Source organism: Pleurodeles waltl, chromosome 4_2, assembly GCF_031143425.1.
Source record: "Pleurodeles waltl isolate 20211129_DDA chromosome 4_2, aPleWal1.hap1.20221129, whole genome shotgun sequence".
NCBI lineage: Eukaryota > Metazoa > Chordata > Amphibia > Caudata > Salamandridae > Pleurodeles > Pleurodeles waltl.
In genome coordinates, this window is record NC_090443.1 from 1,058,169,595 (window position 1) to 1,058,193,031 (window position 23,437).

Here is a 23,437-nt window from a genome sequence, read left to right on the forward strand (position 1 = left end):
CAGTGTGACACTGTGTTGCCCTCTGTTGTGCAGTGCTGTACAGTGTGACACTGTGGGGTGCAGTGCAGTGCGATACTGTGTGGCTCTCTGTTTTGCAGTGCTGTGCAGTGTGTCACTGTGGGGTGAAGTGCAGTGTGATACTGTGTGGCTCTCTGTTGTGGAATGCTGTGCAGTGTGACACTGTGGGTTGCAGTGCAGTGTGACACTGTGTGGCTTTCTGTTGTGCTGTGCTGTGCAGTGTGGCTCTGTGTGGTGCAGTGTGGCTCTCTGTTGTGCAGTGTGGCACTGTGGGGTGTCGTGCAGTGTGACACTGTGTGGCTCTCTGTTGTGCAGTGTGGCACTGTGGGGCACGGTGCAGTGTGAAACTGTGTGTCTCGCTGTTGTGCAGTGCTGTACAGTGCTGTGTGGCTCTGTGTGGCTATGTGTGGTGCTTTGTGGCTCTCTGTTGTGCAGTGTGGTACTGTGGGGTGCGATGCAGTGTGACACTGTGTTGCCCTCTGTTGTGCAGTGCTGTATAGTGTGACACTGTGGGGTGCAGTGCAATGTGATACTGTGTGGCTCTCTGTTGTGCAGTGCTGTGCAGTGTGGCTCTGTATGATGAAGTGTGGCTCTCTGTGGTGCAGTGTGGCACCGTGGGGTGCATTGCAGTGTGCCACTGTGTGGCTTTCTGTTGTGCAGTATTGTGCAGTGCTGTGCAGTGTGGCTCTGTGTGGTGCAGTGTGGCTCTCTGTTGTGCAGTGCTGTACAGTGCTGTGTGGCTCTGTGTGGTGCAGTGCAGTGTGGCCCTGTGTGGCTATGTGCTGTGCTGTGTGGCTCTCTGTTGTGCAGTGTGGTACTGTGGGGTGCGGTGCAGTGTGACACTGTGTGTCTCTCTGTTGTGCAGTGTGGCACTGTGGGGCACGGGCAGTGCAGTGTGACACTGTGTGTCTCTCTGTTGTGCAGTGCTGTACAGTGCTGTGTGGCTCTGTGTGGTGCAGTGCAGTGTGGCCCTGTGTGGTACAGTGCAGTGTGGCTCTCTGTGGTGTGGCTCTCTGTTGTACAGTGATGTGCAGTGTGGCACTGTGGGGTGCAGTGCAGTGTGACACTGTGTGGCTCTCTGTTGTGCAGTGCTGCGCAGTGTGCCACTGTAGGGTGCAGTGTGACACAGTGTGGCTCTCCGTTGTGCAGTGCGGCACTGTGAGGTGCGGTGCAGTGTGACGCTGTGTGTTTCTCTGTTGTGCAGTGCTGTACGGTGCTGTGTGGCTCTGTGTGGTTCAGTGCAGTGTGGCCCTGTGTGGTACAGTGCAGTGTGGCTCTGTGTGGTGCGGCTCTCTTTTGTACAGTGCTGTGCAGTGTGGCACTGTGGGGCGCAGTGCAGTGTGACACTGTGTGGCTCTCTCCTGTGCAGTGGTGTGCAGTGTGACACTGTGGGGTGCAGTGCGACACTGTGTGGCTCTCTCGTGTGCAGTGCTGTGCAGTGTGGCACTGTGGGGTGCAGTGCAGTGTCACACAGTGTGGCTCTCCGTTGTGCAGTGTGGCACTGTGAGGTGCGGTGCAGTGTGTAACTGTTTGTTTCTATGTTGTGCAGTGCTGTACAGTGCAGTGCTGCCCCCACACACTCTCCTAGGCCTGCCCCCCTCCCCAGTCCCGGTTTGTTGATTAAGAGGAGGGTCAGGTGTCACCCTTGGCAGCTCAGGTGTCCCCTGTTCATGTACCAGGTGTCATTAATAAGAGAGGAGGCCTCGTTCGCCGGCTGCTGGGGGGCCGGGGGGGGCACAGCACCCCCACTGCCGCCGCTCGTGCTGGGTCCAGCGGCCCCCGCAGCAGATGCGCCCGGCGGGAGGAGAGCCCCGGACACTAAGAGGATTTATAAAGGGGAAGAACTGGAAAACACTGAACAAGGTGAACGTGTGATGAGTGGAGGGAGAGAGGGGTGGGGTGACAGGAAGAGGGGGAGAGAAGCCATCGGAGGGAAGGAACTGGAGGCAGAGGAGAGCAGCAGAGAGGGACGGAGGTGAGGAGAGAATCCGAGGAGAAGAGAGACGTGGAGCTCTGGGGAGAGGAGAAGCAGAGGAGAGTGAGAGAGGAGAGGAGAGGAGACAGCAGAAGAGAGTGAGAGAGGAGGGGAGAGGGGACAGCAGTAGAGAGTGAGAGAGGAGAGGAGAGGGGACAGCAGAAGAGAGTGAGAGAGGAGAGGAGACAGCAGAAGGGAGTGTGGGGAGGAGAAGCAGAACAGAGTGAGAGGAGGGTAAAGGAGACAGCAGAAGGGAGGGGAAAGAGGAGAGGAGACAGCAGAAGAGAGTGACAGAGAAGGGAGGAGAGGAGACCACAGAAGAGAGGGAGAGAGGGGAGACGAGACAGCAGAAGGGAGTGAGTGGGATAGAAGAAGAGACAGCAGAAGAGAGTGAGAGAGGAGAGGAGACATCAGAAGAGAGTGAGAGAGGAGAGGAGAGGAGACAGCAGAAGAGAGTGAGAGAGGAGGGTAAAAGAGACAGCAGAAGGGAGTGTGAGAGGTGGTAGGAGAGGAGACAGCAGAGGGGAGTGAGAGAGGAGAGCATGAAGGCGAAGGGGAAAGGACAAATCTGGTGAGAGATACAGAACAGAGTGTAAGGAGCCAGGCAAAGACAGAGCATAGAGTGTAAAGAGCGAGGTAAAGATAGGGAATAAAGTGTAAGGAGTGGGGTAAAGACAGAGAATAGAGTGTAAGGAGTGGGCAGAGGTAGAGAATAGAGTGTAAGGATTAGGGTAAAGACAGAGAATAGAGTAAAACGAGTGGGGTAAAGACATACAATAGAGTGTAAGGCGTAGGCAGAGGCAGACAATAGAGTGGAAGGAGTGGGCAGAGGCAGAGAATAAAGTGTAAGGAGTGGAGTAAAAACAAACTAGAGTGTAAGGAGTGGGCATAGAGGCAGAGAATAGAGTGTAAGGAGTGGGCAGAGAATAGAGTGTAAGGAGTGGGGTAAAGACAGAATAGAGTGTAAGGAGTGGGCAGAGGCAGAGAATAGAGTGTAAGGAGTGGGCAGAGAATAGAGTGTAAGGAGTGAGTAGAGGCAGAGAATAAAGTGTAAGTAGTGGTTTAAAGACAGAATAGAGTGTAAGGAGCAGAGTAAAGACAGAATAGAGTGTAAGGAGCAGGGTAAAGGCATAAAATAGAGTGTAAGGAGTGGGTAGAGGAAACAAAGACAAGAAGCAAGAGTAGGAAAGAGTGTGAGTTGAGAGAGAGGGAACAGGGAAAGGAGGGAGCGATACCTTTGGAGTCTTTTGAAACAAAGACTAGAGCGCAAGAGCTGAAGGCAGGGAGAGAGGTGAGAGACAACACACACAGTGTAAGGAGTGAATAGAGAGTGAGGCAAACGGCTGAAAGAGACACAGGAAGCAGAGAGGCCGGAGGTTAGAGGCTTGGACAGGTGAGAAAAGAATAGGAAGAGCAGAAAGGAGGCTTGAGGGGGAGAGATACACCAGTGATCTGATTGGTTCAGTAAGAGATGCCCCAGGGGGAGAACTGGAGATAGACGCGAGTGGGCCAGAGGGAGGAAAGAGTGACAGTGAGAAGAAAGATGAAAGACATGTTACAGCAGGCAACGACGTGAGAACTCACAAGAAGAGGAGTGCAGACAGAGAACACAGGTGAGAGAAGGGCCACTATGAGAGGAGCAGAGATAGGAGGGGAGGAAGAGGTTGGTCAGTGGTAGAACCCGAAGGACAATAAAAGAGAGTGTGACTTGTTTGGAGGGATCTGAAAAGAGAGACATTTGATAATACAGTCCACAAGGGCGTCCAAGAGAGAGGCAAGGATACCTCAAGAGAGAACAGAGGCGTGATCGCTGCTCTTCACCCGCGGGACCCACCACTGCTGCCTATGACCTGAGGAATGTTTTTTTTCCTCCGCGAGACCCAGCGGGCGAGTAGCGAGTCCCTTGACTCCTGGTCCTACAAGAAGCACTCGAAGGCAGCCATCAAGAGGCGCATCGAGAACACACGCCGGAAGCAGCAGCAGGAGAAGGCGGAGCGGGAGCAGGAGGAAGGCGGCGACAGCATGGAGAGCAGTGTGGCGGGTGGCTCGGGGCGCGGCACCCACAAGTCCCGCACACTCAGTTCTTCTGAGCAGCAGGTGTCCGGGAAGGCACGCTGCCCCTTCCGCAATGCCATGAGCCTGGACGTGGCTGATGGACTGTCCAGCAGGAGTGATTGGGAGAAAGAAGGGGGGAATCTGATGCTTGGACCATCCGGCAAGAAGGATGGCCCTTCCAACAAGCCAGGTGCCACAACCTCCTCCGCCAGCCTGATGCCAGAAGTCAAGGAGATGGTGCCTATTATCCGTTCCTTGTTTGGGCAGGTAAGGACGTGGGCAAGGGGGTCCTGGCTTCTTAACCCATAACTTTGTTTCAGCTCTGTTTATCTTGATTTACTTGCCAGATATTTAAAGGGGCTGAGTAGAGTCAGTCAAGTTAGGATCCAAACTCCAAAAATGTGAGATCAATTCAAAGCATTACAAAAAAATGATAATATTGTTTAAAGTTTCCAAGCTGTTTATGCTGTGGATATGACTTTGGCCAAGTGTTTTGTAATTACTGAGGCTACATCACAATATCCTGGGTCCCTAGAGATATTAATGAGAGAGACGGGCACTTCACTGTGGTGGCATCTGTATGGAACTGATGGCCATCTTCTGACAGAGAGATGCCCCTTGCTTCTCCTCTCAACAGGGTGGCTAACTTTCTGGGTTGACATTGGGTTCTTAAGGAAATCATTTTTCCAATAAGAGAAGGTTATTTTAGACTACAACACACTTCAAATGGTAGGACTGGTTGCAGTAAAAATAAATATTACTATGCACAACTGTTGAGCAGCAACAACAATTTCCAACATGAGGCTCCTCATATTAACAGCAACAAAGGCCTCTGATTTGATTGTATGAGCACATGACCCAAAGCGTTGGGCCATGTCCTTCCAGTCTGGTAATTCTTCAGAAAGATCTTTAAAGAACAAACTGTCTTAATGCACTTTTTTTTTGCATTTAATTTTTCAATCTCTTGTTCTTGTTTCTCCAGGAGTGTGTTTCTCTTGGTCTTGTTTCTCCATGAGTGGAGTTGCTCTTGGTCTTGTTTCTCCAGGAGTGGAGTTTCTCTTGGTTTCTTTTTTCCAGGAGTGAGTTTCTCTTGGTCTTGTTTCCCCAGGAGTGGGTTTCTCTTGGTCTTGTTTCTTTTGGTCTTGTTTCTCCAGGGGTTTCTCTTGGTCTTTATTCTCCAGTAGTAGAGTTTCTCTTGGTCTTGTTTTTCCAGGAGTGGAGTTTATCTTGGTCTTGTTTTTCCAGGAGTGGAGTTTCTCTTGGTCTCTTTTTTCCAGGAGTGGGTTTCTCTTGGTCTTGTTTCCCCAGGAGTGGGTTTCTCTTGGTCTTGTTTCTGTTGGTCTTGTTTCTCCAGGAGTGGGTTTCTCTTGGTCTTGTTTCTCCATGAGTGGAGTTTATATTGGTCTTGTTTCTACAGGAGTGGAGTTTCTCTTGGTCTCTTTTTTCCAGGAGTGGGGTTCTCTTGTTCTTGTTTCCCCAGGAGTGGGTTTCTCTTGGTCTTGTTTCTTCACAAGTTGGTTTCTATTGGTCGTGTTTCTTCAAGAGTGTGGTTTCTCTTGGTCTTGTTTTTCCAGGTTTGACTTGATTCCCAGGAGTGGGGGTCCTCTTGGTTGTGTTTCTCTAGGTGTGGTTGCTCCCTAGAGGTGAAAGCACCATCATTGCTTTGTTTGAGACGGGTCCTTTCCATCAGGAAGCCATAGTCTGGGATTGGCAAAGTCCACCTGTGACACACTAACCATCAATGTGTCTGGTGTTCTGTTGGTTTGCTTTCACCCCTCTGTCCAGTTATTGAGAATGAATTCTGGCGGTGATACATGCGGAGAAACAAATTTCCATCCAATACAGGAGGCCATTGACCACAAAGAGCATTGATGAGACACAAAGGTGTCTCCTGGCCAACCTGGTCAATTCATTTTAAAGAAAATCAATCCAGCAGTATAGCGGCCGAGCCAGTTTTGGAGCTTAGACAAGTCATGACTTCCTGTTTCCCCACCCATAGTCTCTGGTGTTCAACAGGAAGAGACAACTCTTAATAGGAAATATATTTACTTTCTCTCACATCGTAAGCCATCTATATTTGAAATGTGCTCCTCGGTGATCATTTCACCCCTTGGTCCCTGGTGTTTGCCTTCTTTTCCATCCTGACTTGCGTGGTCAAACTCCATGAGTCACCCCTCTTTCTCCCCCAATCCTAGAAACTTACTCCTCCCCCAGGGTGAACATGACTTCTGCTCTTCAGCGTAGATATCTTTGAGTGAAAGCGCTTCTGCTAGCGGTGCAGAGCACTAACGCTCACTCACATGCAACGCGTCAGCAGAGAGGTGGGTCCTAGTGATGGAGACTCAAGAAAAGTTCACAAAGCTAAACAGATAAGAGTTAGAAACACTTTTGGGTTGAAGACATGATGGTTTATTAGGTAAATATGTGCAAGTCTGGTTTCTAAGGTGACGTGGGTCATGGTGCGTCATTCTCATCAGCAGCAACAGGCTGCTGGGGATAGGCTTGAGGGAGGCTTGTACCTGGCAATATTTCTGTGTCACTTCTCTGTTGGCGTTGATGTTGCTGGACTACCATTCTCACCTGCAGAAGGATTCTGCTAAAACTCTGCTGGGTTTTAGTTTCAACTCACAGCTAAAACAACATTATCAAAGCTAACTTTAAAATATGAAAATGAAAAATCAATGTTGGTTTAAATATAAAGCCTGAAATATGTTAGAAAGTAAGGATGAAATTAAAAAGAGTATTTTCTGAGGGAAAAAGGTTGAGAATTTCGATATATCTCAAACTGTAAAACAATCAAAAGATTAGAAAGTTAAAAGTAAACAAATCAATTTCCAAGTTAAAAAGTGTTAATATGTTCAGAAAGGTAAGAAAAAAGTTAGGGTACTAAAAATGTTCATGTTAGAAACTTTGATTTCCATGTTAAATAAACGTAGAAGGCTCAGCTAATAAAAAAAACCTATTTCTACAAAACCAACAAAAAGTTAAACAGTTAAAAATATTAAAAAATATCTATATTGTTCAAGTTTTAACATGTAGTAAACTTAAATATTTAAAACATTAGAAGTAAACAAGTAACAACTGCTCAGAAGTTAAGAAGAGATAGGGAAAAATCTTGGGCTTAAAAATATTGAAATACAAATTTGGAAAAGGTTCATTTTCGATTCAAGAAGATAAAAAAAATTAAAACGTTAATTTACATTTTTAAAGTAATAAATTTAAAAGGTGAGCACATTTCCAAGCAGAAAGGTTTCCACAATTGTTGATTATACTAATATAGGTCTAGTGGAGGGACCACTCCTTAAAGTGCAAAGCTCCTGCCCACTAAACTTTCAGACCCAACCACTTAATTTAAAGGCAGAGAATAGAGGGCGTTTTCACTGGATCCTCAGCTGGCTCTGATGTTTGATAACCTTGATTTAGCAGAACATCTTCAATGGGGCCCCAGGGTCACAGCGGGGACCCCTCTACAACGCTGATACTGACTGCCTGCTTGGGTCTGCCGTGTATGGTAGTTTTAAGTGGGGAATCAAAGCTTTACTTTGAAAGTTTATTTGTGTGAAAAAAATATGCCGAGCACACTGAAACACCATGGCAACAGAGCATCTTTGTTGACAGTGCATCTTTGTTGACATCTCATCTTTGATGACAGCACATCTTTGACGACAACGCATCTTTGATAACAGAACATCTTTGTTGACAGCGCATCTTTGATGACAGCACATCTTTGTCAACAGCACATCTTTGTGGACAGCGCATCTTTGTGGACAGCACATCTTTGACGACAGCACATCTTTGACGACAGCACATCTTTGTGGACAGCGCATCTTTATGGACAGCACATCTTTGATGACAGCACATCTTTGTTGACAGCAGATCTTTGTCGACAGCGCATCTTTCTGGACTGCGCATCTTTGTGGACAGCGCATCTTTGTCGACAGCACATCTTTGCGACAGCACATCTTTGTGGACAGCGCATCTTTGTGGACAGCGCATCTTTGTTGACAATGCATCGTTGATGACAGCGCATCTTTGTGGACAGCGCATCCTTGTTGACAGGACATCTTTGTTGACAGCGCATCTTTGTTGACAGCGCATCTTTGTGGACAGCGCATCTTTGTCGACAGCACATCTTTGTGGACAGCGCATCTTTGTGGACAGCGCATCTTTGTTGACAATGCATCCTTGATGACAGCGCATCTTTGTGGACAGCGCATCTTATTTGACAGGACATCTTTGTTGACAGCACATCTTTGTCGACAGCGCATCTTTGTTGAGAGCGCATCTTTGTTGAGAGCGCATCTTTGTGGACTGCGCATCTTTGACAGCAGCACATCTTTGACGGCAGCGCATCTTTGTGGACAATGCATCGTTGATGACAGCGCATCTTTGTGGACTGCGCACCTTTGTTGACAGGACATCTTTGTTGACAGCGTATCTTTGTTGCCAGCGCATCTTTGTTGAGAGCGCATCTTTGACGACAACGCATCTTTGTTGACAGTGCATCTTTGTCGACAGCACATCTTTGATGACATCACATCATTGTCGACAACGCATCTTTGTTGTCAGCACATCTTTGTCGACAGCGCATCTTTGTTGACAGCGCATCTTTGTTGACAGCACATCTTTGCCAATAGTGCATCTTTGACGACAGTGCATCTTTGACGACAGCACATCTTTGTTGAGAGCGCATCTTTGTTGACAGCGCATCTTTGACGACAGCGCACCTTTGTTGACAGCGCATCTTTGACGACAGCGCATCTTTGTCGACAGCACATCTTTGTTGACAGCACATCTTTGATGACAGCGCATATTTGTCGACAGCACATCTTTGTTGACAGCGCATCCGCAGCTTTAGTGCATGCACTTTTACACAAGAGATCCTTGCCGGGCAGGTAGAGAGCTCTACATGTGGTCCTTTGCCCCCCATTACCAGTGGATCCCTACCTTCTGAAGTGTGTGAGACTTCTGTTTCCAGACATAGTGGAATTATGACTTTTGTGTTTTCCTTTCGCACCCGGTAAATGCTGAGTCAGGTAGAAACTGCATGACCTGGATACATTTGAGCAGGTCTAAAATGCTGATATTTTTTATGAAAAAATGGCCAGTAAGTACTGGGAAATGTGCATTTTTCTGTGATAAGCACAAAAATTCATATTTTATGGCTCCTTTTATGGCAAAAAACTTTTGACTGGCAATAGTTATAGGACACCTTCTATTTTTTTTTCTTTTATCATGTCAAGAAAACCGAGCCACGTGTTAGGAAGGCTTAATTCAGCCAACGGCAAGGAAAAGAAGCAAATGGTTAAACTCAGTAGAACATTCTTACTCTTGTGAGCTGTTTCTGTAACATCTCTTTGCTCCAAAATCCGCCCCCCCTGTCCCAGTCCACACTACACGAGGAAGATCCATTTGGAAACGTCATCTTTCTGTTTGTATTCACAAACCCCCATCTGTCCCACATAGGCATTTTTCATTTGTCTTGTGTAGACGCGTCAGAAAATTTTGCATATTGCATATTTACAAGGAATGACACAACACTGCATCATATTCACAATATGAGGCACCATGATGTAAGGTCTGAAGGTTGCGTCTGAAATTCGGACGCATCAGTGGGAAGCCTGCTGCAACGCATCAGTCCCAAAAGTGGCGATGTACTGAAGTTGGCCTTATCACTGATGCAACTTCAGCAATGCGTCTATGAACAGAGGCGATGCGTCAGTTCTAACTGACACAAGTAACCTAATGTGTGGAGACCAGTGCAATAGAGGGCAGAATGATGTAATGGTCACCTTCAACACTATTACATTGGTCCTGGATGTAATGCAGAGAGATATGAAGTATGGCTACGTGTCACATTACTGTGGGCACAAGCTACTTATGTGTGCATAGAGACCTAAGTATGTGTGACATAGTGAGTGACAATTGAATACCAGTGGATACCAGTATATGTTGTAATTTAAAGTGTCAATGCATGTGTTACTTGCCTTATGTGTGTTCTTACCTGTTTGGAGTATGCTGTGCTGCACTCGGGGACCCATTTCTCCAAGGAGAAGTAACATGCTGGCCTGTCCCTTACAAGGAGTACACAACGTCACATTGCCTTGCTGCAGTGGATGATTATAACATAGGTGCTATGGTCCCCAGTTGGTCAAGGGGACCTACAACATGATTGTCACATGTGTAGTCCCACTACTAGTAGAGAGGATGTGAATTTATAACTTATTCCAGTGTGTTAAGTGACTTCAAATGGTCAGATTTCTAGTACAAAGCCACAACGTCAGCTCCAATGCCTGGGTTATGGAGACGTAGGAATGTTGATGCATTGCAGGCTTTGCAAGACGCATCTGAAAAAAGTATCACCCATTGAAAAACGTGTAAATATCACTGCGTCAGTTGTAAGTGATATTTTCTGACAGAGTGCCTATCCTGCATACATTATAAACTGCCTGACCCAGCCGGTTCTCACGCAGGTTTTTTTCTAATGCAGGCCTTGAAAAATGGACACATTGGGCATGTAGATATGGAGCTAAAATAGTGCCAACAGAGCATAAAAAATGACGCAACAGCGGTGCAAGCTTCTTCTAAATATGCCCCAAAATGTGTTCTCTTTCTTTTCCTTTTCAAAGACTATTTATAACTGTCAGGGTGCCCGTAGCTGATTGTGCGCAGACTTGCACATCTCCTTCTGGGAATGTTCTAGGAAAACGTGTTATTCCGGTCCTAACATTCATGGGAGGGCTGGGATGCGGGGAATTGACACCTGTGTAATGTATGTGGTGCTGCCCCTTCACAGTGGTGAAAATGAAGCTTTAATCAGGCCCTGTAGTCCGTGCTAGATTACAGGCTCACAACGCACCAGGGTTGTTTCCCTAGTGACAACCTCTCCCAAGATGAGATCTTGACACTGTAGAAACCCCTTACAATCAGGACGTGACTGCTGACTGAGCAGGAATTCCACAGCCCTGTGTGCAGCTATTGTTGAGCTGAAACATGCCCACCGCAGTAAACGTCAGGTCGAGTGGGTCAGCATTCAATCAGATTCTCCAACAGTTTGGTCATCCAAGACTGGACCTTTTTGTGTCTCAGATCAGTGCCCTACTTCCAAATTATTGTTCGGACACCACAGAATCTCACCTCTGGAGGATGGATGCTCCATCCTTCCTGTAGCTACCGGCACTACTGGATACAACCTCCCATGACATCATAGCTGCCAAGTTCCCCAGGTCCATGAGTGACAGGCTACTCCAGTCCAGTTTTTTCTTCTTTGAATTGTGGGACTTGTAGTCCTGTTTTACAATACACTCGTGTACAAGGTGTTGAAGAAGGCACAGGAAGAGGGACTATTAATACTCTTGGTGGTCCCATTATGGCCGAGGATGACGTGGTTTCTTCTCTTGCCTCAAATGTCAGTTCAGTTAGGATGCTATACCCCTTGCATCCCGCTCAAATTCTGCACCCAAGTCTGCCTCTCATGATGTTGTAGTTACAAGAGTTTTGGTGCTGAGACAGTAGATCCTTTAAAAATATTGGAATTTCTTCAAGACATTTTTCAAAATAGGTTTAACTCCTTCGACATTGTCCTCCTAATTGGTGGCAATAAAAGGGATTGGTGAATCATTTTTGGATTTTACAGCTAGTCCCAATAGATAAGAGGTTACTGAGAGGGTTTAGATTGAATAAACCTGTTCTCTACAAAGGGTACCACGGTGGGATTTTCCCACGGTTCTTCATGGTCTTGAAAAGTCCCCTTTTGAACCATTATAATCTGCAGCGCTTCAGTGGCTTACAACAAAGGTGGTATTCCTAGTGGCACTCACGTCCACGAGAAGCATAGGTGAACTGAGAGCTTTCTTACATCTTATCCAGACCTGAGATTTCTTCTGTCAGAGGGGTGCTTGAAATAGGCCCAAACGTCCACCCTCAAGGACACTCTCAGCTTCGCGAGCATCAGGAGCTCACGCTTCCAATTTTGTACCAGGATAACTCCTTATGCCCATGGGGCTTGGATGTTAAAAGGGCATTGTCAATTTATTTAGAAAAGACAAAGTGAATACTTAACACTAATTCTTTGTTACTTTTGGGCCCATAACCAAAGGTATAAAATACTCACTGCCACTATCAGTAAGTGGGAGCATCGGGCTATCATCAAAGCAGGTCGTGTGTGGGTTCTCTGGCTCCTGGTTCAATCCAAGGAAGGGCTACAAGAGATATGTTGGCCTCCTGAGAAGTGACTCTACAGTGCTGCCGCTTGGTCTTCAGAAGACACTTTTGTAAAGCTCTACACACTGGATTTAAGTGATTCAAAACATTTTGGCCTAGGTGGACTGAAATCTGCTACGGAGTAAGAGCGGATGGTGTAGGAATGAATACAATTATAGATGGATAACTGTATGCCGGTTTCCTTATTCATTATTCAGAGAAGCATTGAGGAACTCAGACCTAGCTTGTGTATAACCACAGGTATCATGGACAGGGATGGGGGGTTTTGGGATATTTAATTAATTACTTACCGGTAATCTCCATTAAGTGACACCTGAGGCTTCCCTGTCCCAGTCCATGATCCCTTCCCTGCTCCCACCTGGAGATCTCTCCTCCTCAATAAAGCTTTCTATTCAACAATTTCTTACAATGAGGAGGAGACTTTTGTGGGAAGGGAGGCGGGTTCATCAACAAAAATAGAAAGAGGCTTTTCTATCCACCCACAAAATCCGAGATACTTCATACGCATTCCGTTCTTTCTTGTTCCTGCACCTCTCTTCTTCGCAATGTGATCTACCACTTCCTAGTGTGCCTTCGTACTCCAGCCTCAAGGGTTGGAGTGGCCTATGGGGCAATGACAGGCCCGAGGGGCTGCTCTGATTAGATAGTGTGCTCGTTGTTTTTAGGTCAAGCACGCAAGCACTCTGGCCTGTTGTAATCTATCTGTTGGCTTTTACCCACACCCACCGCACACCCATCACTATCACTCGTTCATGGGCTTGCCATTCAAACATCCTTTGTTACCATTGGTAAATGCTTTATGTTTGTCCCTCCGTGGGGCAGTTTTATTACCGCCTTGGCCATCGACCCTGTTACCTGGATAATTGCACGATTGGCGATATGTTTGACCTCAAGCAAATTTCTTTTTCCTTTTGTGTCTCTCCTTCGCGCTCATGATCATGGCGGCCATGGCTCTTTGAATGGGCTCACTTATGTCAACTGTTTTACTTTTCATTTTCAAATTATGTGGCAAGAAAACTCCAGATAGGAATTTACAACGATAAAGCTCTAACTCGAGCAGACGCAAGACCTGTTGCATTGCAAATGCTTGTTTGAGGTTTGTGGCCTCTTTTATGGTCTGGTAGGCTGGCCTTCACTGTTGATTTTCCTGATTTTGCCACAAACATTGCCTTGCACCAGCTCAGATCCAGTCAGTCTTTCATACTGTGCAAAACACTTACATAGCGTGTCATTACAAATTCAGAGCTCCCTATTGCAAATGTGGTTCACTTATTTTAGCTCTCTGATGCATTAATGTGGGCCACTTTTATTTTGTCCCACTTTCTGTCCCTGTCCAACCTTGCCAACCTCCACAAAAAACAAACCATCTAGCCAAAAAAAAAAATCCAGTGCCCAATCATGTGCATACATTTGATCAATTACCTGAGGAAACCCCAATTTCTGATCTAAAACTCAAAAAAAAACATTGTCTCATTTATGCGACAGAATGACATATTCATCTTCCACTGGTGACATATTCATCTTCCACGGATGACATATTCATCTTCCACTGATGATGTATTCATCTTCCACTGATGACATATTTATCTTCCACTGATCAAATATTCATGTTCCAGTGATGACAGTCATCTTCCACTGATGACGTATTCATCTTCTACTGATGACATATCCATCTTCCACTGATGACTTATTCATCTTCCACTGATGACGTATTCATCTTCCAATGATGATTTATCTTCCATTGATGATGTATTCATCTTCCACTGATGATTCATCTTCCATTGATGATGCATTCATTTTCCACTGATTACGTATTCATCTTCCACTGATGACTTATTCATCTTCCACTGATGATTCATCTTCCACTGATGATGTATTCATCTTCCACTGATGACGTATTCATCTTCCAATGAAGACGTATACATCTTCCAGGGATGACATATTCATCTTCCACTGATGACGTATTCATCTTCCACTGCTGATTCATCTTCCACTGATGACATATTCATCTTCCACTGATGATGTATTCATCGTCCACTGATGACATGTTCATGTTCCACTGATGATGTATTCATCTTCCACTGATGACATATTAATGTTCCACTGATGATGTATTCATCTTCCATTGATGACATATTCATGTTCCAATGATGATGTGTTCATCTTCCACTCATGATTCATCTTCCACTGATGACATATTCATGTTCCACTGATGATGTATTCATCTTCCACTGACAACCTATTAATGTTCCACTGATGATGTATTCATCTTCCATTAATGACATATTCATGTTCCACTGTTGACGTATTCATCTTCCAGGGATGATTCAACTTCCACTGATGACATATTAATGTTCCACTGATGATGTATTCATCTTCCATTGATGACATATTCATGTTCCAATGATGATGTGTTCATCTTCCACTCATGATTCATCTTCCACTGATGACATATTCATGTTCCACTGATGATGTATTCATCTTCCACTGACAACCTATTAATGTTCCACTGATGATGTATTCATCTTCCATTAATGACATATTCATGTTCCACTGTTGACGTATTCATCTTCCAGGGATGACTCATCTTCCACTGATGACATATTCATCTTCCACTAAATCACATTATCTCCCAAATTGTTGTTGAATCAGCAGTTTATCAATAAAGGAAATTAAAGTTATACAAGTTAGAATGTTAAAAGTTCACAACTCTCAAATTACAAATGTGAAATCTTGTTAATACCTTACATGCTACATTTAAAAAGTTTAAAGTAAAAAACCTGGAGTTTATTTAAAATGTAGGAAGTTACAAATGACTAAGGCGGTCATTACGAACTTGGCGGTGTGGGCCATCATGGCGGCAGTGGCGGGAAAACCCGCCAGCCGGCATGGCGGCCCACACCGCCACATAATATACCCATGGATGGCAGCCATAGGCGGCCCTCACTCACCTCTGGGCTGCCTCTGTCAGGCATCCTGGGTGCGGTCGTCATCATTATCCGACAGGGCAGCGTTGCTGCCCTTCGGATAATGATCCCTTAGCTTCCAGCCTTTCCTTGGAGGGGAAATGGCTGGCAGAAGGGGTGCACCGGGGTACCCTGGGGGCACCTGCACTACCCATGCACTTGGTATGGGCAGTGCAGGGGCCCCTGTGTAGTGCCCCATCGCACAGGTCACTCCCCGATTTACGGGCGGTGATCTGCGCGACAGGTGCAGCTGCACCCGCCGCACAGAGGCATTGGCAGAGGCTCCATGTGGAGCAGCCGTCAATGTCCCGGCCAGGCATTCCTCTCGGCCGGCGGGCGGAAACAATGTTTCCGCCTGCCGGCCCGGAGGAACGTTCATAATACGGCCGGCGGGATTCCGGGGGAGCTGGCGATCACGGAGAAGACTGCCAGCATGAACACGGTGGTTTTTACCACCGTGTTCATAATGAGGGCCCAGATCTTATTGAGGCGCAAGCGAGGGAGCAACAAGGAAACAGTCATGGCTACCAGGGCTGGACTGGGACAGACAATAGGCCTGGGCAGCAAAAAAACAGTGGTCACCATTAGTGAGAGAGCTAAAAAGTGCCCCATGTTTGCAAACTGGGGCAGTGTTGAACTCGTGAAGACAGGCCGTACAAGTGTTTGCAAGGTATGACAGGCTGCATGGACTTGAGCTTGCTGCAGACAATGTTTGTTCTAATATCAGGGAAAATCAGCAGCAAACCCTTGCCGAGCAAACCACAAAACAGGCCACAAACAGCCAAACAACCGGCCCACACATTGGTCTCTCAGACCAGCCCATGGGCACTGCTGATTGCCCTGTGGGCCTGTCTGACCCTGACATTTACTGGGTGACTTACACACTGACCCTGGGAGGAGCAGAGAGAGGGACAAGGAGACACAGGAGGAGGGGCACAGACCCTGGAAGGAGCAGAGAGAGGGACAAGGAGACAAAGGAGGAGGGGGTGAGAGGCACAGACCCTGGGAGGAGCAAACAGAGGGACAAGGAGACACAGGAAGAGGGGATGAGAGGCACAGACCCTGGGAGGAGCAGAGAGAGAGACAAGGAGACACAGAAAGAGGGGATGAGAGGCACAGACCATGGGAGGAGCAGAGAGAGGGACAAGGAGACACAGGAAGAGGGGATGAGAGGCACAGACCCTGGGAGGAGCAGAGAGAGAGACAAGGAGACACAGAAAGAGGGGATGAGAGGCACAGACCATGGGAGGAGCAGAGAGAGGGACAAGTAGACACAGAAGGAGGGGATGAGAGGCACAGACCCTGGGAGGAGCAGACAGAGGGACAAGGAGACACAGGAGGAGGGGGGGAGAGACACAGACCCTGGGAGGAGCAGACAGAGGGACAAGGAGACACAGGAGGAGGGGGTGGGAGACACAGACCATGGAAGGAGCAGAGAGAGGGACAAGGAGACACAGGAGGAGGGAATGACAGGCACAGACCCTGGGAGGAGCAGAGAGAGGGACCAGGGGACACAGGAGGAGGAGGTGAGAGGCACAGACCCCGGAAGGAGAAGACTGAGAGACAAGGAGACACAGGAGGAGGGGGTGAGAGGCACAGACCCTGGGAGGAGCAGACAGAGGGACAAGGAGACACAGGAGGAGGGGGTGAGAGGCACAGACCCTGGAAGGAGCGAGCAGAGAGAGGGACAAGGAGTCCCAGGAAGAGGGGATGGGAGGCACAGACCCTGGGAGGAGGAGACACAGGGCAGAGGAGACACAGGTGGAGGGGGTAAGAGGCACAGACCCTGGAAGGAGCAGAGAGAGGGACCAGGGGACACAGGAGGAGGGGGTGAGAGGCACAGACCCTGGGAGGAGCAGACCGAGGGACAAGGAGTCCCAGGAAGAGGGGATGAGAGGCACAGACCGTGGGAGGAGCAGACAGAGGGACAAGGAGACACAGGAGGAGGGGATGAGAGGCACAGACCCTGGGAGGAGCAGACAGAGGGACAAGGAGGCACAGGAAGAGGGGATGAGAGGCACAGATCCTGGGAGGAGCAGACAGAGGGACAAGGAGAAACAGGAGGAGGGGGTGGGAGGCACAGACCATGGAAGGAGCAGAGAGAGGGACCAGGGGACACAGGAAGAGGGGGTGAGAGGCATAGACCCTGGGAGAAGCAGACAGAGCGACAAGGAGTCCCAGGAAGAGGGGGTGAGAGGCACAGACCATGGAAGGAGCAGAGAGAGGGACCAGGGGACACAGGAAGAGGGGGTGAGAGGCACAGACCCTGGGAGGAGCAGACAGAGGGACAAGGAGACACAGGAGGAGGGGATGAGAGGCACAGACCGTGGGAGGAGCAGACAGAGGGACAAGGAGACACAGGAAGAGGGGATGAGAGGCACAGATCCTGGGAGGAGCAGACAGAGGGACAAGGAGACACAGGAGGAGGGGGTGGGAGGCACAGACCATGGAAGGAGCAGAGAGAGGGACCAGGGGACACAGGAAGAGGGGGTGAGAGGCACAGACCCTGGGAGAAGCAGACAGAGCGACAAAGAGTCCCAGGAAGAGGGGGTGAGAGGCGCAGACCATGGAAGGAGCAGAGAGAGGAACCAGGGGACACAGGAAGAGGGGGTGAGAGGCACAGACCCTGGGAGGAGCAGACATAGGGAAAAGGAGACACAGAAGGAGGGGATGAGAGGCACAGACCCTGGGAGGAGCAGACAGAGGGACAAGGAGACATAGGAGGAGGGGATGAGAGGCACAGACCCTGGGAAGAGCAGAGAGAGGGACAAGGAGACCCAGGAGGAGGGGGTGAGAGGCACAGACCCTGGGAGGAGCAGACAGAGGGACAAGGAGACACAGAAGGAGGGGATGAGAGGCACAGACCCCGGAAGGAGAAGACTGAGGGACAAGGAGACACAGGAGGAGGGGGTGAGAGGCACAGACCCTGGGAGGAGCAGACAGAGGGACACGGAGACACAGGAGGAGGGGGTGAGAGGCACAGACCCTGGGAGGAGCAGAGAGAGGGACAAGGAGACACAGGAGTTGGGGGGGAGAGACACAGACCCTGGGAGGAGCAGAGAGAGGGACAAGGAGACACAGGAGGAGGGGATGAGAGGCACAGACCCTGGGAGGAGCAGACATAGGGACAAGGAGACACAGGAAGAGGGGATGAGAGGCACAGATCCTGGGAGGAGCAGACAGAGGGACAAGGAGACACAGGAGGAGGGGGTGGGAGGCACAGACCATGGAAGGAGCAGAGAGAGGGACCAGGGGACACAGGAAGAGGGGGTGAGAGGCACAGACCCTGGGAGAAGCAGACAGAGCGACAAGGAGTCCCAGGAAGAGGGGGTGAGAGGCACAGACCATGGAAGGAGCAGAGAGAGGGACCAGGGGACACAGGAAGAGGGGGTGAGAGGCACAGACCCTGGGAGGAGCAGACAGAGGGACAAGGAGACACAGGAGGAGGGGATGAGAGGCACAGACCGTGGGAGGAGCAGACAGAGGGACAAGGAGACACAGGAAGAGGGGATGAGAGGCACAGATCCTGGGAGGAGCAGACAGAGAGAGGTACAAGGAGTCCCAGGAAGAGGGGATGGGAGGCACAGACCCTGGGAGGAGGAGACACAGGGCAGAGGAGACACAGGAGGAGGGGGTAAGAGGCACAGACCCTGGAAGGAGCAGAGAGAGGGACCAGGGGACACAGGAGGAGGGGGTGAGAGGCACAGACCCTGGGAGGAGCAGACCGAGGGACAAGGAGTCCCAGGAAGAGGGGATGAGAGGCACAGACCGTGGGAGGAGAAGACAGAGGGACAAGGAGACACAGGAGGAGGGGATGAGAGGCACAGACTCTGGGAGGAGCAGACAGAGGGACAAGGAGACACAGGAAGAGGGGATGAGAGGCACAGATCCTGGGAGGAGCAGACAGAGGTACAAGGAGACACAGGAGGAGGGGGTGGGAGGCACAGACCATGGAAGGAGCAGAGAGAGGGACCAGGGGACACAGGAAGAGGGGGTGAGAGGCACAGACCCTGGGAGAAGCAGACAGAGCGACAAGGAGTCCCAGGAAGAGGGGGTGAGAGGCACAGACCATGGAAGGAGCAGAGAGAGGGACCAGGGGACACAGGAAGAGGGGGTGAGAGGCACAGACCCTGGGAGGAGCAGACAGAGGGACAAGGAGACACAGGAGGAGGGGATGAGAGGCACAGACCGTGGGAGGAGCAGACAGAGGGACAAGGAGACACAGGAAGAGGGGATGAGAGGCAAAGATCCTGGGAGGAGCAGACAGAGGGACAAGGAGACACAGGAGGAGGGGGTGGGAGGCACAGACCATGGAAGGAGCAGAGAGAGGGACCAGGGGACACAGGAAGAGGGGGTGAGAGGCACAGACCCTTGGAGAAGCAGACAGAGCGACAAAGAGTCCCAGGAAGAGGGGGTGAGAGGCACAGACCATGGAAGGAGCAGAGAGAGGGACCATGGGACACAGGAAGAGGGGGTGAGAGGCACAGACCCTGGGAGGAGCAGAAATAGGGACAAGGAGACACAGAAGGAGGGGATGAGAGGTACAGACCCTGGGAGGAGCAGACAGAGGGACAAGGAGACACAGGAGGAGGGGATGAGAGGCACAGACCCTGGGAAGAGCAGAGAGAGGGACAAGGAGACCCAGGAGGAGGGGGTGAGAGGCACAGACCCTGGAAGGAGAAGACTGAGGGACAAGGAGACACAGGAGGAGGGGGTGAGAGGCACAGACCCTGGGAGGAGCAGACAGAGGGACAAGGAGACACAGGAGGAGGGGGTGAGAGGCACAGACCCTGGGAGGAGCAGAGAGAGGGACAAGGAGACACAGGAGGAGGGGGGGAGAGACACAGACCCTGGGAGGAGCAGAGAGAGGGACAAGGAGACACAGGAGGAGGGGATGAGAGGCACAGACCCTAGGAGGAGCAGATGGAGGGACAAGGAGACACAGGAAGAGGGGATGAGAGGCACAGATCCTGGGAGGAGCAGACAGAGGGACAAGGAGACACAGGAGGAGGGGGTGGGAGGCACAGACCATGGAAGGAGCAGAGAGAGGGACCAGGGGACACAGGAAGAGGGGGTGAGAGGCACAGACCCTGGGAGAAGCAGACAGAGCGACAAGGAGTCCCAGGAAGAGGGGGTGAGAGGCAAAGACCATGGAAGGAGCAGAGAGAGGGACCAGGGGACACAGGAAGAGGGGGTGAGAGGCACAGACCCTGGGAGGAGCAGACAGAGGGACAAGGAGACATAGGAGGAGGGGATGAGAGGCACAGACCGTGGGAGGAGCAGACAGCGGGACAAGGAGACACAGGAAGAGGGGATGAGAGGCACAGATCCTGGGAGGAGCAGACAGAGGGACAAGGAGAGACAGGAGGAGGGGGTGAGAGGCACAGACCCTGGAAGGAGCGAGCAGAGAGAGGGACAAGGAGTCCCAGAAAGAGGGGATGGGAGGCACAGACCCTGGGAGGAGGAGACACAGGGCAGAGGAGACACAGGAGGAGGGGGTAAGAGGCACAGACCCTGGAAGGAGCAGAGAGAGGGACCAGGGGACACAGGAGGAGGGGGTAAGAGGCACAGACCCTGGGAGGAGCAGACCGAGGGACAAGGAGTCCCAGGAAGAGGGGATGAGAGGCACAGACCGTGGGAGGAGCAGACAGAGGGACAAGGAGACACAGGAGGAGGGGATGAGAGGCACAGATCCTGGGAGGAGCAGACAGAGGGACAAGGAGACACAGGAGGAGGGGGTGGGAGGCACAGACCATGGAAGGAGCAGAGAGAGGGACCAGGGGACACAGGAAGAGGGGGTGAGAGGCACAGACCCTGGGAGAAGCAGACAGAGCGACAAGGAGTCCCAGGAAGAGGGGGTGAGAGGCACAGACCATGGAAGGAGCAGAGAGAGGGACCAGGGGACACAGGAAGAGGGGGTGAGAGGCACAGACCCTGGGAGGAGCAGACAGAGGGACAAGGAGACACAGGAGGAGGGGATGAGAGGCACAGACCCTGGGAAGAGCAGAGAGAGGGACAAGGAGACCCAGGAGGAGGGGGTGAGAGGCACAGACCCTGGGAGGAGCAGACAGAGGGACAAGGAGACACAGAAGGAGGGGATGAGAGGCACAGACCCCGGAAGGAGAAGACTGAGGGACAAGGAGACACAGGAGGAGGGGGTGAGAGGCACAGACCCTGGGAGGAGCAGACAGAGGGACAAGGAGACACAGGAGGAGGGGGTGAGAGGCACAGACCCTGGGAGGAGCAGAGAGAGGGACAAGGAGATACAGGAGGAGGGGGGGAGAGACACAGACCCTGGGAGGAGCAGAGAGAGGGACAAGGAGACCCAGGAGGAGGGGATGAGAGGCACAGACCCTGGGAGGAGCAGACAGAGGGACAAGGAGACACAGGAAGAGGGGATGAGAGGCACAGATCCTGGGAGGAGCAGACAGAGGGACAAGGAGACACAGGAGGAGGGGGTGGGAGGCACAGACCATGGAAGGAGCAGAGAGAGGGACCAGGGGACACAGGAAAAGGGGGTGGGAGGCACAGACCCTGGGAGAAGCAGACAGAGCGACAAGGAGTCCCAGGAAGAGGGGGTGAGAGGCACAGACCATGGAAGGAGCAGAGAGAGGGACCAGGGGACACAGGAAGAGGGGGTGAGAGGCACAGACCCTGGGAGGAGCAGACAGAGGGACAAGGAGACACAGGAGGAGGGGATGAGAGGCACAGACCGTGGGAGGAGCAGACAGAGGGACAAGGAGACACAGGAAGAGGGGATGAGAGGCACAGATCCTGGGAGGAGCAGACAGAGAGAGGTACAAGGAGTCCCATGAAGAGGGGATGGGAGGCACAGACCCTGGGAGGAGGAGACACAGGGCAGAGGAGACACAGGAGGAGGGGGTAAGAGGCACAGACCCTGGAAGGAGCAGAGAGAGGGACCAGGGGACACAGGAGGAGGGGGTGAGAGGCACAGACCCTGGGAGGAGCAGACCGAGGGACAAGGAGTCCCAGGAAGAGGGGATGAGAGGCACAGACCGTGGGAGGAGCAGACAGAGGGACAAGGAGACACAGGAGGAGGGGATGAGAGGCACAGACTCTGGGAGGAGCAGACAGAGGGACAAGGAGACACAGGAAGAGGGGATGAGAGGCACAGATCCTGGGAGGAGCAGACAGAGGTACAAGGAGACACAGGAGGAGGGGGTGGGAGGCACAGACCATGGAAGGAGCAGAGAGAGGGACCAGGGGACACAGGAAGAGGGGGTGAGAGGCACAGACCCTGGGAGAAGCAGACAGAGCGACAAGGAGTCCCAGGAAGAGGGGGTGAGAGGCACAGACCATGGAAGGAGCAGAGAGAGGGACCAGGGGACACAGGAAGAGGGGGTGAGAGGCACAGACCCTGGGAGGAGCAGACAGAGGGACAAGGAGACACAGGAGGAGGGGATGAGAGGCACAGACCGTGGGAGGAGCAGACAGAGGGACAAGGAGACACAGGAAGAGGGGATGAGAGGCACAGATCCTGGGAGGAGCAGACAGAGGGACAAGGAGACACAGGAGGAGGGGGTGGGAGGCACAGACCATGGAAGGAGCAGAGAGAGGGACCAGGGGACACAGGAAGAGGGGGTGAGAGGCACAGACCCTTGGAGAAGCAGACAGAGCGACAAAGAGTCCCAGGAAGAGGGGGTGAGAGGCACAGACCATGAAAGGAGCAGAGAGAGGGACCAGGGGACACAGGAAGAGGGGGTGAGAGGCACAGACCCTGGGAGGAGCAGAAATAGGGACAAGGAGACACAGAAGGAGGGGATGAGAGGTACAGACCCTGGGAGGAGCAGACAGAGGGACAAGGAGACACAGGAGGAGGGGATGAGAGGCACAGACCCTGGGAAGAGCAGAGAGAGGGACAAGGAGACCCAGGAGGAGGGGGTGAGAGGCACAGACCCTGGGAGGAGCAGACAGAGGGACAAGGAGACACAGAAGGAGGGGATGAGAGGCACAGACCCCAGAAGGAGAAGACTGAGGGACAAGGAGACACAGGAGGAGGGGGTGAGAGGCACAGACCCTGGGAGGAGCAGACAGAGGGACAAGGAGACACAGGAGGAGGGGGTGAGAGGCACAGACCCTGGGAGGAGCAGAGAGACGGACAAGGAGACACAGGAGGAGGGGGGGAGAGACACAGACCCTGGGAGGAGCAGAGAGAAGGACAAGGAGACACAGGAGGAGG

At 51.1% G+C, this 23,437-nt stretch overlaps 1 protein-coding gene across 1 annotated transcript in view; it reads left to right on the forward strand.

Annotated features, from left to right (window-relative positions):
• Positions 1-2,265: 2,265 nt before the first annotated feature.
• The window catches only part of LOC138293753 (calcium-binding protein 2-like), a 391,577-nt gene continuing 370,405 nt past the window's right edge, over positions 2,266-23,437 (forward strand). The window contains exon 1 of the mRNA XM_069233093.1: positions 2,266-4,315. Within this exon, the coding sequence (XP_069089194.1) occupies positions 3,851-4,315 (465 nt within the window). The 5' untranslated portion in view covers positions 2,266-3,850. The remainder of the gene's footprint in view (positions 4,316-23,437) is intronic.